Below are 16998 nucleotides of genomic sequence, written 5' to 3' on the forward strand. Positions count from 1 at the left end.
AAAACAAGTCTTACTGGTACGAAATCACAGGAGTTGGGTCTTGGACGATACAGTACTCAGATGTGTGGCTTTAAAAACTTCTGATGTCACGTGACGAAGTGTGGGCGTGTTGTCAACATTCAACATGGCGTCTCACAGGAGTCGGCTGTTTTGTTTACGGACTCTATCGTTGAGCATCTTCTTTTACTGCACGTATTGCCATTTTCAACTTGTTCTCGGAAATGATGTCGATAGCTGTAAAAGTCTACGCTTGGGACAATATCTTTTTACATTGAATTTTTAGCAAATCACGACAATGATGACAGGGTTTTTATTCAAGTTCGCTAGCTAACGTTATCTGTCTAGCTCTATCTGTTAACATGATTTTGCTTGGATAGCTGACTACATAAGCCTGCATAGTGTGTACTTTTGGGAAACAATATAGCTAYCTAATCAAATTGTGAAACGGTCTCGGATCTGAACATTAACATGCATCGCTTGCGGTACGGTTTTGGAAGCATACGCGGATCTTTAATACCAGGGGAAAATAAAAAAGTTTAAATTGATACACATCTTTAACAGGGTTAGTGTACTGTTCTGTTCCCACAAGGCCATATCTCCACGTTACAGCGAGAGAGAYAAAAACATATGTAATAAAGCATTGCATGCATCTATAATCACATTGACGTAGTGGCATACAGTTGAGCAGATACTTATTTAGGATTTCCATTATTATTATTTTGCATGATCTGGAAAAACATTGGCATTACATAAAAACAAATGTCATGCAGTTCTACGTCATTTACATGATAGAAGACATGAGCAGAATTTATTTTTATACCACACAAATTGCCAAATGCAGGCTACTGTGCAACTTGCTATTCAGGTAGGATACAATTTTGGAACTTTATTAATTTGTTCATATTCATAATCATTTGTTTTATCATTGTTGTTATTGCATGTCATTGTTATTAATGTAGGCCTATTTACTTATCTAAACCAGTTCTTTAAATATATAAAACGTGTTTTGTTTCATTCTGTTGAGACATTTTCMTTGGCTAAATTAAGTTTGWTCAGTCTTTAATTGTGTGCTCCGTATTTAGTTTAAAATAGGTTAGGCCTGTAAGTAGGCTTTTGTAAAATAAATATCAGAAGCCTATTGCTGTCAATTGTTGGGTATGGTAGARGCTAGTCTCTCTTGGTAATTTCTGAAATATAGCCTGTTCAAAACTTGTGAAGGTTTACACCAGTTTGTAAGCACACTGCCCAAATTACAGCCTTCCCGACTTTAAGTGCTTGTGATAAAACTTAATCCATAGCTAGTTTTTAGGCGCCATTGATCTCTGTAGATAAATTATGCTCTTTAGTGTGGTAGCCCTTTTTGAATTATTTTATTTATGTCTGTATAGACATGAGTAATATTTAGTGGACATTATTTATTTTTTTTGCCTAATTTGGCAAAATTATTTCAATGTATCTATATCCCGCAGCAATGATCTAGTGTGTAACGGAAGAAGGCCGCCAGAAATGTTTTTTCACTGAAAAATACTGTTGGCTGCAACTGTGATAGAGCCGGTTAAAACAGTGTACATTTTGCATTTGTTGATTTATTTTAATGTGATATGAAAGTAAAGGGCTTTATGTTTCTAGAACCATATCGCAATTGAGAATCGATTCACGTTTAGATGGAGTATTTGGCTGTTATGGCTGCCAGAGCCAGTCTCTCTGAAAATAACATATGGTCCTTGGACCTTAAGGAGTAACAGTAGGCTCCTTAAGAGTACATCTTGCTCTAAAAGCTAGCTAGATAACTAGTTACCTCTATACATTATTGTTGTGTAATGTAGTGTTCCTCAGAATGCTGATGATAATGACTGACTGAATGGGTGCAGCATATCAACATCATGACACAAGCACAACTTGTTTGATATGTTGTATTATTTAATATGCTGTGAGTGATCGTTCCTATTTGGTCATTGCCTTAATGCTGTTCAAGTATCTTTGCAAAGAACCCCGGATAGATGATGCCACTCAAGAACCTGCGAACTGCAAGGACATGATAGCTTGGGGTGAGTGGTTATGCATTTCAATGTATGTGGTATTTTGTGGGTAACATGAATTGTCTTTGGGTGACCCAAGGTCCTCCCTATAAAGTCAGAGTTTAAATATTGTTTTTAAAACTGAATTGTTATGGTTGCTGATTAGGTAGGACACATAATTTTTAATATGTCCTTCATTTTCAAAATGCTTACTGAAATACATAGGCTATACAGTGCATTCAGAAAGTATTCAGACCCATTGACTTTTTCCACATTTTGTTACGTTACAGCCTTATTCTAAAATTGCTTAAATTCATTTTTCSCTCATCAATCTACACATAGTACCCCATAATGACAAAGTGAATACAGGTTTTTTGAAATTATTGCTAATTTAAAAAAAATTAAAGCAACATACAAACAGAAATACCTTATTTTCATAACTATTCACACCCTTTGCTATGAGACTCGAAATTGAGCTCAGGTGCACCTTGTTTCCATTGATCATCCTTGAGATGTATCTACAACTTGACTGGAGTCCACTTGTGGTACATTTAATTGATTGGACATGATTTGGAAAGACACACCACAGGTGACAGTGCATGTCAGAGTAAAAACCAAGCTATGAGGTCGAAGGAATTGTCCGTAGAGCTCCAAGACAGGATTGTGTCGAGGCACAGATCTGGGGAAGGGCACAAAAACATTTCTGCAGCATTGAAGGTCCCCAAGAACACAGTACCCGCCATCATTCTTCAATGGAAGAAGGTTGGAACCACCAAGACTCTTCCTAGAGCTGGCCGCTTGGCCAAACTGAGAAATCGGGGAGAAGGGCCTTGGTCAGGGAGGTGACCAAGAACCCGATGGTCACTGACAGAGCTCCATAGTTCCTCTGTGGAGATGGGAGAGCCTTCCAGAAGGACAACCAGCTCTGCAGCACTCCACCAATCAGGCCTTAATGGTAGAGTGGGAAGACGGAAGCCACTCCTCAGTAAAAGGCACATGACAGCCAGCTTGGAGTTTTCCATAAGGCGGCTAAAGGACTCTTAGACCATGAGAAACAAGATTCTCTGGTCTGATGAAACCAAGATTGAACTCTTTGGCCTGAATGCCAAGTGTCACAGCTGGAGGAAACCTGGCACCATCCCTACGGTGAAGCATGGTGGCAGCATCATGCTGTGGGGATGTTTTTCAGCGGCAAGGACTGAGAGACTAGTCAGGATCGAGGGAAAGATGAACCGAGCAAAGTACAGAGAGATTCATGATGAAAACCTGCTCCAGAGAGCTCAGGACCTCAGACTGGGGCGAAGTTTCACCTTCCAACAGGACAACGACCCTAAGCATACAGCCAAGACAATGCAGGAGTGGCTTTCGGACAAGTCTCTGAATGTCCTTGAGTGGCCCAGCCAGAGCCCGGATTTGAACCCGATCAAACATCTCTGGATAGACCTGAAAATAGCTGTGTAGTGATGCTCCCCCATCCAACCTGACAAAGCCTGAGAGGATCTGCAGATAAGAATGGGAGAAACTCCCAAAATACTGGTGTGCCTAGCTTAGCGTAATACCCAAGAAGACTCAAGGCTGTAATCGCTGCCAAAGGTGCTTAAACAAAAGTACTGAATAAAGGGTCTGAATACTTATGTAAATGTGATATCATTTTTTTATTTTTTATAAATCAGCAAAAATGTCTAAACCTGTTTTTGCTTCATTTTGGGTTATTGTGTGTAGATTGATGAGAAATAAACAATTCAATACATTTTAGAATAAGGCTGTAACGTTACAAAATGTGGAAAGCACTGTATATAAAATCTATACAATATATGACAGCTCTGAATCTGTGTCTGTGTGTAAGTACCCAAACTCACAATCAATCGACACATGTTTTTCCTGTGTGCATACGTGTTTTTTTGTTTTGATTTAGCCTAGCCTATCTGTTTTCTTTAGTGGAATGCCTACCTGCTCCGAATGTCAGCTGCCGCTTGTCCAACGGGACAGAGTTTCGGTTCAGCGGAGAGGAAGTGGGCTTCAACCAGAGCATCCCCTGCAGGAATGTGTATGTATCTTTTTTACCAGACATTCGGCACTGTGGAAATGTTGAATACTTATAAGGGCACAACATAGCAAAACGTTTTGCAACGGAAAACCGAAACAAACATTTCTTATTGGACATGGTCGGGTGTATTCATTAGTGCACACCGTAGCAAAATATTTATATTGGGAAAAGTCAGGTAGGTCCCTCCTTGTTCTGTTTGCTTTCATTTTGTTCCAAGTTAATACACACCAGATAGTACCTTCCTGTTTCATGCCTAGTGAATATGACCCTGAAAGTATTTTTTGATATTGATTAGCCTAAATAATACCCCATCATATGTGATGTCTACACATGTAAAGCGTTAGTGAACTGCTTCAAACTAAAATGGGATTTCTTTGCAGGAGCGGTTACTCCTACAAAATAGCAGTGGCCTTGTCCCTCTTCCTGGGGTGGTTAGGAGCTGATCGCTTCTACCTGGGATACCCAGCTTTAGGTAGGCCTCTAACTCAACTCTGGACTTTGAAGCCAGTTCCCCTGCGTTTTTTCATTGTTCCCCTTTAATCAGGGACTGATTTAGACCTGGGACATCAGGTGGGTGCAATTCAATATCAGAACAGAAAACAGCAGGCGCCGGACCTCGTAGGGTAAGATTTGAATACCCCTGGTTTACAGTATGACCTTTGACTTATCATTGCTGTAAAGCAGAGCTACCCTCCTGTAGGTTTTCATTCCAACCCCAGTTGTAACTAACCTAATTCAGCTTATCAACCAGGTAATTATTAGGTGTTACGCACGCCTATATGAAGAGGGAACGCGACACCCTGCTACAACTCAACTCTCCTTGAAGTGAAAGAGGTATGGACTGTAGGTGTGCGTAAGGATGACAAAAGGCAGAGAATTGTACAGTTTACAAGGATTTTATTCCGTCACAGTAATTTTGGGGAACAGGTGCTGGACGGAACCAAAGAAAAGAAAGTAAATATCAAAGCCCCCTCTCCTACCTTACCTGCCTACCCACCCACTACTTACCTAACTTAGCACCACCTGGTGCGCTAACCAAAATACAGGGGGTGGTCCGCCCAGGTCTTACCTAGTGTGCCTAGACAGTGAATGTACTACGGGTATATGTATGCCCGCGGGCCTCTTGACTAAGCACTCRCTAGGTGCCTTCCCCATCCCCCCTGGGAACAAACAAAACACCATTTCACAATCAAAAACACAGTCCTTTTGTCATAGACATACCTTAGTAGGACCGGCTACAAATATACTGGCAACAAAGAAATCACAGGACATACTAATCATCTCCCGCTGAGAACAACCAACACAGTAAATAACCCACAGCCATCAGCCTCCTCTCTCAGCAGTCATCTCTCTCCTGAACAGAACACTGGCTTTTATATAGCTTCAGAAGGAGTCTAATCGGATACAGCTGTAATTTGACGAGGGGGCGGGGTCAGCTCCAATCATCAATGGGGCTGACCAATCAGCTGCTTGGGGAGAATTCAGGAAGCCATCTCCTGAAACACACACACTCAAATACACAAACTYCAACACAGAAACTGGGGAACGTAACATTAGGGTTGAAGTGAACCTACAGGACGGTAGCGCTCCAGGAACAGGGTTGGAGAGCCCTGCTGTAAAGTTCAGGACGAGTATTGGTGTGCTATGTATCTATTATATATTCTATTCAAGTATTTGCAAGGCTTATTTGCTGTAAAAATACATCCAAGATTCTCCACATTTTAGGGTCTTTTTTGTTTTTCCTACTAGTATGGGGTACGTAGGCATCGCAGAGCCACACTGTGGACAGGCATGAGCAAGCTTTACAGGCTGCACTTAGCAGCGCGTGGGTTGGCACGGTTGGCGTGGGCATCACCATGGAACAGTGGCYTATTAAGCTGGCAAGATGGGCCGTGGTTTTGTAGAGCAGACACCTGATGGCCATKATTTTAAAAATCAACAAAGCTACCTACGTAACCCCCCCAATAGAGAAATGTACAATGTTGTTAATAATGATTTGGAGTAATTGTGTTTTAATCACAAGAGTTGCCGTTTCCAGAATTTGCCTGCAATTTAAGATTCTCATCATTTAGCTGTGTGCGTGTGGAAGATGTGGGGCTAGTGAGCACCAGTAGCCTTTGCCCAGGGATGTCACCCCCCCCTAAGAAATGGGTAGTGCGGTGATTTGACTATGTTGTAGGCTAGTGATATTTGAATGTTGAAAGGAGAATGTGTCTAGTTGAATGACCGCCCTTGCTCTGGGCTTTCATGCAGCCAATTCACACTCTCACTGCACAGTTAAAGCACAACCTGCACACACTCATACTCCACTTCACTGCCCCTCTCACCGATAAAGACCTGTTGTTCACAATCCTCCGTTGTTTTGGAAACAAAGTTGACTTAGCACCATTTCTCTCTGAAAGCAAAGCAGGCAGCAAAAAAAAACACACGCTCACACATACACCCTCTCCACTCAGACACATATTCACCCAGCACTGAAAGCGTTCCAAATTGTTCACCTTCGCCTCGCAAGTTAATTTCCCATTCAGCGACACACGGGCAAAGTTGGAACGGAACACGGGGGATAAACTGAAACGTTGCCCAGTCGCCTGGATGGGAGAGTTTTCATGTAAACAACGAAGCGTTGCTCACACAATAGGTAGCAAATTATGATTAGGGGCCAGGCAGGATTTTTATTTATGCCTACTTTAAAGAGACATGGTGTGCCCCTTTAAGCTTCATCCCACATTGACTATGTGTCTCCCTTTCGTTCTCTGTCTCTCTCTGCTTCTCTCTTTCCCTCTCTCTAGGGCTGCTCAAGTTCTGCACTGTGGGCTTCTGTGGGATTGGGAGCTTGGTGGATTTCATGTTGATCTCAATGCAGGTAAGTGGCATTCAGGGAACAGCTGTGGAACACAGAGCTGCTAAGTAATCCCTCTATCTGTTGGTTATGTGTGTGAAAATCCATGGTCTTCTCACAGTGACATTGAAAGTAATTGTTTATGCATCCAATGCGGCGGTGACAAGGGTGTGTTAGGTCAGTGATCCCTAATTGTGGGTAGAAGCTCATTCCTTTTGGGTCACAGCAGATGACTACATTGGTTGGCCACAAGAAACATTAAAAGACTTGTTGGGTCACACTGCAAACAGAATTTAGGAAACCACTGTGGTGTTATCAGTATGATAATTGTATGTTTTACAAAGCTATTTCTACGATTTCAAAAGAAGTTTCTCAATTTGAGCGTACCCCCGTCAATAAACAGTCGCTCTCTTCCGCTAAATGCTCGCACAAGTCGCACCGAATGTGGGATGTAGCGTTTGTCTGGCGATAGTTCAGCGCGCTGGTGTGTCTGAACCCTAACAGTGATGGTAATCAAACGAGTGGAGCAAAGTTGGTCTTTACAGAACAGCCTGGGCTTTGATGCAATGGTCACGCAACACACACACACTAATCAGAGCAGGCCACGTAACACTGAACAGAAGCATAGCCAAGCCAGTCAGGAAGACGCTGTGTGTGTGTGTGTGTGTCTGTTTGTATTCAGAAGAGCACCTGTGTCTGTGTGGCCCTCTGCTCAGCACTAACCTCTCTATGAATGGGGGTTAATGAGACTGTGGTGTGTTTTCGCAAAGGGGCTTCTCTAGCCCCATCCTCCCCTCCTCCTCGGTCCCCCCTAACCCCCCATTTATGGCCCCCGAGCCTGACAAAGAGAGGCCAGTCCATTTGTCATCCTGTTAGGGCCTCAGCTCACCCCTCTTTACCTTCACCGTCTCCATTAAGGAACCAGTGTTTGCAGGATGCCATACATGGTTCGTGTTCACTAGGAACCAAATGGAAGCAAGTCGGCCAAAACAGGGAAGGACTACTTGGGGGGGGGAAAGTAACAATTTTTTCCGCTTTCTGTTGCAAACACTTTTGCTACGGTATACACTTAGGGTTGTGAATAAGACCACGGTCCACGTGGACAGAGCAAGCCTTTAGCTTTAACTCATTGTCAACATGGCCGGATGTTTTAGAACGAAAAGCACACTTATTTGTTTGGTTTGTTCATTATAGTTAAACGTGTTGAATGAAACCCGTGTCCTTATACTTAAAAATATGTTTTTACCGTATAGAATAGTAGTGGTGTGTCATTTTAGAACTGTGCGTCATGAATGCGACTTTCCAGAATTTTACCATAACAGTTCCCTGTATCACATCTGAGACAAAAACACAAACCGTGATAGAGAAACAGTATACCCTTTGTCTCGCTAGTTACCTACCTCTTTTTCTCGTCCTCCCCAGGCCTTTATAAAGCCGCTATTTCCTTAGAAAGGGGCGTTGGCGTGCGTTCGGCCACTTTGATTAAGCGAGGCGACGGGCGCACTGTTTATTGTTTTCCTAATTTCTTATTGAAGGCCCTAAGAGAGCAATGCTTTTAAGCGGCTTCGGCTGTCGCGCACAGCAAAACACTTACATTCTCAATTAGCTGTATAGGCTGCGTCCAGGTTCTCTCGTTCTCCGCCTTTTTAAAGAGTGACAATTTTGATAAAGAGTTCCGCGTCCCCGGACAGCCCATTTAGACGTCACGCTAAAGCCCCATATTTTAACGGCTAACTACCTCGACTAAAAGCAACGTCAGAGCGGGCAAATGCATCTTTGAGAAGTAATGAGTAAACACCTGGGACATGTGATAATTTATATTCATTGATTATGACTGGGGGAGAGGAGGAAGCTGTACGTGGTTGGTTTGGGACCTCTCTCTCTCTCTCTCGAAATACAGAGGTCCACGCCAGATGAATTATGTCTGATAACTTCCAATTTGCAAACTAGGTAGAGCAGAGACGGACACAGGTGATAGATAGATGGGACGTGGATTGTTGGAGCAGTGTGTTTTTTAAATGGGTATCAGACAGGGATTCAAGCAATTGAAGGTCTTGGATTTCCATGTAGAGCCTTCTGAGGTGTGTTTGGTTTGTACAGCAGAGAGTCTTGGATTGAGGGAGTTGACACTTGACATGGAAATTGTCAGTCTGGTTGTGGGTGCTGTCTGAACTGAATCGGTCATGCCACCGGCCTGCCCATTTCTAAATCTGCCAGTCTGATTTAACACTTCAGAAATCCTTTATCTGGCCAAAGTCCCTTAAAYGGCTGGAATGCCTCGCCAATGTTGATCTACTTGGATACAACACACTCTAGTCACAAACTCATTATCAGAGGGTTAACTAGTAGCCCAGCTGTAGCTGGACTCAGCTGTGTGTGTAAGTTCACTGGTCCCACTGCTGCGATTGCTGAGTACCAAATCAGAAGTGTATTATCTGCTGGACCCAGGTTTTCACCGTGTGTAACCTGATGTCTTTCCTCTGTTCCTTCCTTTTAGATAGTGGGTCCATCGGATAAGTCTGACTACATAGTGGACCACTACGGTGCCAGACTCACACGCCTCTCCATTACCAACGACACCTATAGAAGAACCCAGATCTCACCCTGAGGGTGTGTACACGAGTATAGCATGTTAGACACGCCGCACCGGGGTACACTAGTAGCATGTTAGAGACAACAGGCTTTGGTGAGTCATTCGTGGTGTAATTGTGGAAACCCAGAACAAACATGTCATGTAACTGCATCAGCTACCATTTACATGTTATGAATTCTGTCCACGAGAGATCTCTTTATAACAGTTTGCACGTCTTTTCATCTAACGGTGTACATACACTACATATCGAAATGTATGTGGACACTTGTTCGTCGAACATCTCATTCTAAAATCATGGGCATTAATATGGAGTTGGTCCCCCTTTTGCTGCTACGACAGCCTCCACTCTTCTGGGAAGGCTTTCTACGAGATGTTGGAACATTGCTGCGTGGACTTGCTTCCATTCAGCCACAAGAGCATTAGTGAGGTTGGGCACTGATGTTGGGCGATTAGGCCTGGCTCGCAGTCGGCATTCCAATTCATCCCAAAGTTATTCGATGGGGTTGAGGTCAGGGTTTTGTGCAGGCCAGTCAAGATCTTCCACACCGATCGCYACAAACCATTTCTGTATGGACCTTGCTTTTTGCACGGGGGCATTGTCCTGCTGAAACAGGAAAGGGCGTGATCCGATTCCACTAATTTGAAGGGGTGTCCACATACTTTTGTATATATTGTGTGTCATTTTGAATGTCCACTTATTACATCTGTATGACATTCAAAATGACATGTACATGAGCCCACACTGTACAGTCTGCTAGGCATCACATGGGAATTTAACATGGACTCTATCAAATATATAAGTTCAACAACAACAAAATACTGCATGCAACCTCTTTTCTGTCGTTTCAGGGCGAAAYTGAAAAACAACAACATGCTGTCTGAATGCTGTCGTTTTTAAATTATGCCCCTCTTTTGGCATCCTATTTTTCACCCGACCAGTACATACGAACTATTCCGAGTCCACTTCTCCTGTCTGCATGTACCCCCAATGTCAGGAGTAGAGCCTGTGAAGCGAGACTTAGTCTCTCCTTGCTTCTTTGTCCCTCATTCCTTGTCTTCTCCTCAAAATGCATTTGAAGATCAAATCTGAGGAGATGAGGATACAAGGAAACAAGGAAAGACTTGAGATTCACCCGTGGTCACAAGCTCAGGTCCCGGAGGGTTACATTACAGGCATTTGTTCCAACACAACATTACCCACTCTGTGTAGCTCTCCAGTACCAGTGGGTTGATGACCACCACCATAGTGCTTCAAGTCATCGTTGTTATACTCCTATGAGAATCTAGAATATGCACTGAGAACGGTGTACTGTAAATATAATGTCATCTGTGGTTTTTGAGTATGTCTGGCAGCAAGGGAACTAATTGTACTGTATGACTGTCTTTTTGCTTTCATTTGTCATTTGAGATTTTTGTAAATAAAGTGATCATTTAATGAACATGGCCGCCTTTTGTAAATGACGTTATCCCTCCATTAAAATGACTTTCGTAAAGGAACACACTCCGCTCCTATGCCCTCAAACAGTCCTCACAACGAACCCCCTCCACAGCAAGCAACCTCCCGCTGCAACACAACTCTGGCTATAACAAATCGATGAACCGCTGTATTCACCGTAGCAGTGTCGGATATCCATACTGATACCACATCTAGAATATCCAGCCCGCCCACCTACTGTACAACACATTCTCCCCGTCACTTTCTGTTGCACTGTGTAGATTAGGAGTGTCACACCCATATGTTTTAAAGATGGCTTTCAGGCTCATGTAGCTCATCTATCAGGCCAGTGAGAGTACACCGGGTCCCCCATCGCGCAGACGCACAGCAGGGCAACACACCCCAGACCTCAGCAGAAAGCTGAGATGGCTCTGCCTTGTGACTTTTCCCAAGCACCCCTGCTGCAGCCTTTGTAATAAAGATGACAGTAGGGATACTTCAGGGGGAGAAGATCTGTCTTCATCTGCAGGATGGATGCTGAGACCTAGCGTGTCATTTCCCTGACCTCTGAAATCCCTGCAGGATGATTGGTCACTGCCAATCATCCTGCAGGGATGGTCACACATAGTTCCATCCCTGCACACATAGTTCCTCCAATGGGCTCAACGTTTGCCGTTGAACTGCTGATAGTGTACTCCGTGTCAGATTGAACGGCAAGTTTCAGCGCAACTAGTTTCCGAGCTAGACAATATACTATATATTACGTAAATCATAAAGAAGGCCAAACGTCTTTTTCACTTCTGTGGACTAAAGATGAYAGGCAAAGAAGACAAAGAGGGATAAGAGAGCGATAGATCTGGAAARACTRGAATCCAGTCAGGCCATCCTGTACCCTCAATAGTTTGATTTTGGTCGGAACAGCCGGCTTGTACCGCCTTTCAATGAAAACGAGGTGGATGTATATTTGACTCTGTTTGAGCGGATTGCCACATCCCTAAAATGGCCGCGAGATATTTGGTCACTGTTCCTCCAAAGTGTTCTTGTGGGATAGGCTCAGAAAGTGTACGCCGCTTTATCTCTTGACCAGAGTTCAGATTATGACACTGTTAATGCTGCTCTCCTTCGGGCTTACGAGTTAGTCCCAGAAGCATACCGACAACATTGATGTAAATTACAAAAGACAGAATCACAAAGCCACTGAGTCCGCATGTCTTTTTGATCGGTGGTGTCGTTCTCAAGAGGTCGAGGACCTTGAGGATTTAAAGACTCGTACTTCTCGAGCAGTTCAAGAATTGCCTTCACAAAAAGGTTGCGACCTACATTTATGAGCACAAGGATCTCACTCTTGCGAAAGCTGCAGTTCTTGCAGATGAGTTTGTGTTGACACATACAACTACCTTCACAAYCAAAGCACCCAGTAGTTATCCCTACTCAAAAAGCAATCCAGAGAAATTAACTGCTACTCTGAGGTTTCAGTCCATTTCTACAGTGCCCAAATATAAAGATCGGCAGAAAACTGTTTTTCGTATCCACCAGTTTGTCATTACTGCTGTAGAGAAAGGACACATGAGCTCTTAGTGTCCTACGTTGAAACAGAACATTGAGAATGTGAAAATGCTGTTTCTTCTTGTGGGAGCACTCCAGCCCATTAAGTCTCTGGTTGGGACTGCTGTATCTCCTAAATATTTGAGGGTATTTTGCCTCTGACACTTCAGCAACTGGTTACAGTGTGTTAGTACAAGGCGTGGATATGTGTTGCGTGGAAGATCCTTTTTGTTTAATGTGGAACTCGAGMCAGATCTTATTTGTCGATGGAGTGAGACCTAGCCTACCGGTGAAGGTGGTCTCATTCATTTTGGTAAACGATTTGGCTGGTGGGAAGGTCGTGCCAAATCCTGTCGTTTGTAAGGAACCCAAAGTAGAGGAACCTGATGGGTTATCGGAAAAGTAGCCTAGCATGTTCCCATTTTGTGCTACAAGTGCAATGTCTAAGAAAGTCGCCGGYAGAAAGTCTAGTGTTGAGGATGTCAGCGATCCCGCCATGGTCGTTCTSTCTGAGACATTTATGGGTGATCTTGACTTCGCTAAACCTCCTGAGTTGACCTCTCCTTTGAAAACCCAAAAGGTTCGTAGGACCGCTGAAGGAAGAGAGGGTCCCTACAGTTGACACTTCGATGTCTAGGATGTCCAGCAGATTACTGATCAGAGTAATGATGTTTCCCTCTCCCCTCTTTTTGCTGAGATACGTCCAAAAGCGGAGTTTGATTAAGTTCGTGTGCGTTACTTTGACAGAGATGGTGTTTAAATAAGGAAATGGTGTTCTTGCGTCACTTCCAGGCAAGACGATTGGCCCACTGTATCTCAAATTGTCATTCCAGTTACGCTTCGACAAGAGATACTGAGGTTGGCTCACGATGGTAGTATGACAGGCCATCTTGGGGTCAACAAGATGTATGACTGTATCTTGCGTAACTTAATTTGGCTTGGTCTGAAACAGGATGTCGTGTCTAACTGTAAATCCTGTCCCGTTTGCCAGCGGAACGGTAAACCAAACCAAGCTGTTCCGGTTGCAACTTCGCAGCGTATTCCTGCTTTTGACAAATGTTTCAGCAGCAGGTTTCTGGTGGACTGTGTTGGTCCTTTGCCCAAAGCCAAGAGTGGTAACCAGTTTCTCTTAACCATAATGGTTAACACTCGTGTCACTTTGGAAAATCACTCGTGTCACTTTGGAAAATCATGAGAGGAAAATTACTATGGATATTGCAGGAGTTGCCCCTTGAAATCAGACATGTTAGTGGTAAGGACAACTTCATTGCTGTTTCTCTCAAGGGTGGGCAGTCAATAAGTTTTATGTTTAGCCAATGTGTTGCCCTGGCTCACAATTTACTTTGACTGCACATTTTGGAGATGAGTTTTGTTTGGTCTCGTTCCAAGAGAATGAAAGTTATAGAAACATACTTTATTTTACCCGTTTCTCAAACTTCAGTTTTAGGTAATAATAAAAAACATTAAAGTGTGTGTGTGTGGTGTGTGTGTTGTTGGTGTTGTGTGTGTGTGTGTGTTGTGTGTGTGTTGTGTGTTGTTGTGTTGGTGGTGTGTGTGTGTGTGTGTTGTGTGTGTGTGTGTGTGTGTGTGTGTGTGTGTGTGTAGCCTGTCGTTCTGCCTCTGAACAAGGCAGTTAACCCACTGTTCCCAGAAGGCTGTATTGTAAATAAGAATTAGTTCTTAACTGATATATATGTACACTACCATCCAAAAGTTGGGGGTCACTTCGAAATGTCCTTGTTTTTGAAAGAAAAGCAAAAAAAATTGGTCCATTAAAATAATACCAATTGATCAGAAATACAGTGTAGACATTGTTAATGTTGTAAATTACTTATGTAGCTGGAAACGGCTCATTTTTAATGGAATATCTACATAGGCGTACAGAGAATCTGGAGCATCAGCATTTGTGGGTTCGATTACAGGCTCAAAATGTCCAGAAACAAAGAACTTTCTTCTGAAACTCGTCAGTCTATTCTTGTTCTGAGAAATGAAGGCTATTCCATGCGAGAAAATGCCAAGAAACTGAAGATCTCGCACAGCGCTGTGTACTACTACCTTCACAGAACGGCACAAACTGGCTCTAACCAGAATAGAAAGAGGAGTGGGAGACCCCGGTGCACAACTGAGCAAGAGGACAAGTACATTAGAGTGTCAAGTTTGAGAAACAGATGCCTCACAAGTCCTCAACTGGCAGCTTCATTAAATAGTACCCGCAAAACACCAGTCTCAACAGTGAAGAGGCGACTCCGGGATGCRGGCCTTCTAGGCAGAGTTCATCTGTCCAGTGTCTGTGTTCTTTTCCCCATCTTAATCTTTTCTTTTTATTGGCCAGTCTGAGATATGGCTTTTTCATTGCAACTCTTCAAAACTGTTTTTGCTTTGTCATTAATGGGTATTGTGTGTAAAAAAAATTTTTTTTTTAAATCCTCCATTTTAGAATGAGGCAGCAATGTTAGAGCTTTATTCTAAAATATATTAAAAAATATATATTATTCTCTCAATCTACACACAATACCCTTTAATGACAAAGCAAAAACAGGTTTTTAGAAATATTGGCAAATTTATATAACAAAAAAACTGATATCACATTAACAMAAGTATTCAGACCCTTTGTTCAGTACTTTGTTGAAGCACCTTTGGCAGCGATTACAGCCTCAAGTCTTCTTGGGTATTACGCTACGAGCTTGGCACACCTGTATTTTGGGAGTTTCTCCTATTCTTCTCTGCAGATCCTCTCAAGCTTTGTCAGGTTGGATGGGGGACGTCGCTGCACAGCTATTTTCYGGTCTCCAGAGATGTTCGATCGTGTTCAAGTCCAGGCTCTGGCTGGGCCACTCAAGGACATTCAGAGACTTGTCATTTAAGCCACTCRTGTGTTGTCTTGGCTATGTATTTAGGGTTGTTGTCCTGTTGAAAAGTGAACCTTCGCCCCAGTCTGAGGTCCTGAGTGGTTTGAAGCAGGTTTTCATCAAGGATCTCTCTGTACTTTGCTCCGTTCATCTTTCCCTCTATCCTGACTATTCTCCCAGTCCCTGCCGCTGAAAAACATCCCCACAGCATGATGCTGCCACCACCATGCTTCACCGTAGGGATGATGTCAGGTTTCCTCCAGATGTGACGCTTGGCATTCAGGCCAAAGAGTTCAATCTTGGTTTTATCAGACCAGAGAATCTTGTTTCTTGTGATCAGGCTCCTTTAGGCGCCTTTTGACAAACTCCAAGRGTGCTGTCATGTGCCTTTTACTGAYGAGTGGCTTCCGTCTGGCCACTCTACCATAAAGGTCTGATTGGTGGAGTGCTGCAGAGATGGTTGTCCTTCTGAAAGGTTCTCCCATCTCCATGGAGCAACTCTAGCGCTCTGTCAGAGTGACCATCAGMTTCTTGGTAACCTCCCTGACCAAGGCCCTTCTCCCCCGATTGCCAGGCGGCCAGCTCTAGAAAGACTCTTGGTGGTTCCAAACTTCTTCCATTTAAGAATGGTTGAGGCCACTGTCTTGGGGACCTTCAATGCTATAGACAGTTTMTGTTACCCTTCCCCAGATCTGTTCTTCTACACAATCCTGTCTCGGAGCTCTATGGACAATTCCTTCAACCTAATGGCTTGGTTTTTGCTCTGACATGCACTGTCAGCTGTGGGACCTTATATAGACAGGTGTGTGCCTTTCCAAATCATGTCCAATCAAGTTGTAGAAAKATCTCAAGGAYGATCAATGGAAACAGGATGAGGCTGATCTCAATTTGGAGTCTCATAGCAAAGGGGCTGAATAGTTATGTAAATMAACTATGAAATATGAAATATGTGGGCAGAACTGAAAAAGCGTGTGCGAGCAAGGAGGCCTACAAACCTGACTCAGTTACACCATCTCTGTCAGGAGGAATGGGCCAAAATCCACCCAACTTATTTTGGGAAGCTTGTGGAAGGCTACCCAAAGCYTTTGACCCAAGTTAAACAATATAAAGGCAATGCTACCAAAATACTAATTGAGTGTATGTAAACTTCTGACCCACTGGGAATGTGATGAAAGAAATAAAAGCTGAAATAAATCATTCTCTCTACTATTATTCGGACATTTCACATTCTTAAAATAAAGTGGTGATCCTAACTGACCTAAAACAGGGAATTTTTACTAGGATTAAATGTCAGGAATTGTGATAAACTGAGTTTAAATGTATTTGGCTAAAATGTATGTAAACTTCTGACTTCAACTGTAGATTTGTTTAACACTTTTTTGGTTACTACGTGATTCCATATGTTAGTTTTGATGTCTTCACTATTATTCTACAATGCAGAAAATAGTAAGAATGAAGAAAACCCTTGAATGAATAGTTGTCCAAACTTTTGACTGGTAGTGTACATCCACCTCTTTTTCATTGAAAGGCGGTACAACCTGGCTGTTCCGACCAAGATCAGAGTCTATTGAGGGTGAAGGATGCCCTGACTGGATTCGGAGTGTTCGCAGATCTATCTATCATAGTCGCATGGCGTGTTCACGTTCCTGTTCTTATTGTCTGGCGGCATGCT

At 43.1% G+C, this 16998-nt stretch overlaps 2 protein-coding genes across 10 annotated transcripts in view; one reads left to right on the forward strand and one right to left on the reverse strand.

Moving 5' to 3' along the window:
• patj (PATJ crumbs cell polarity complex component) overlaps window positions 1-99 on the reverse strand; it is a 172183-nt gene extending 172084 nt beyond the window's left edge. For all 6 annotated transcript variants that reach the window (XM_070447485.1, XM_070447482.1, XM_070447481.1 and 3 more), the window contains exon 1: window positions 15-99. The gene's annotated coding sequence lies outside the window, so the exon portion shown is untranslated. The remainder of the gene's footprint in view (window positions 1-14) is intronic.
• Window positions 35-10936, forward strand: LOC111975450 (TM2 domain-containing protein 1). Of its 4 annotated transcripts, none has more exons than XR_011481144.1 (7): window positions 35-257; window positions 1974-2048; window positions 3957-4065; window positions 4446-4537; window positions 6855-6928; window positions 9402-9590; window positions 10347-10936. XR_011481144.1 is itself a non-coding variant. In XM_070447488.1 (7 exons), exons 1-6 carry the CDS (start codon window positions 125-127, stop codon window positions 9510-9512), a joined length of 594 nt encoding a protein of 197 aa, XP_070303589.1. In that variant the 5' UTR covers window positions 35-124; the 3' UTR covers window positions 9513-9514; window positions 10347-10936. The 4 variants fall into 4 exon arrangements, 3 of the variants coding, with proteins under 3 accessions (XP_070303589.1, XP_070303588.1, XP_023859517.1); XM_070447488.1 differs by having other exon boundaries at window positions 9402-9514; XM_070447487.1 differs by having other exon boundaries at window positions 9402-10936.
• Window positions 10937-16998: the final 6062 nt, after the last annotated feature.

This window comes from Salvelinus sp. IW2-2015, linkage group LG16 (assembly GCF_002910315.2).
Source record: "Salvelinus sp. IW2-2015 linkage group LG16, ASM291031v2, whole genome shotgun sequence".
NCBI lineage: Eukaryota > Metazoa > Chordata > Actinopteri > Salmoniformes > Salmonidae > Salvelinus > Salvelinus sp. IW2-2015.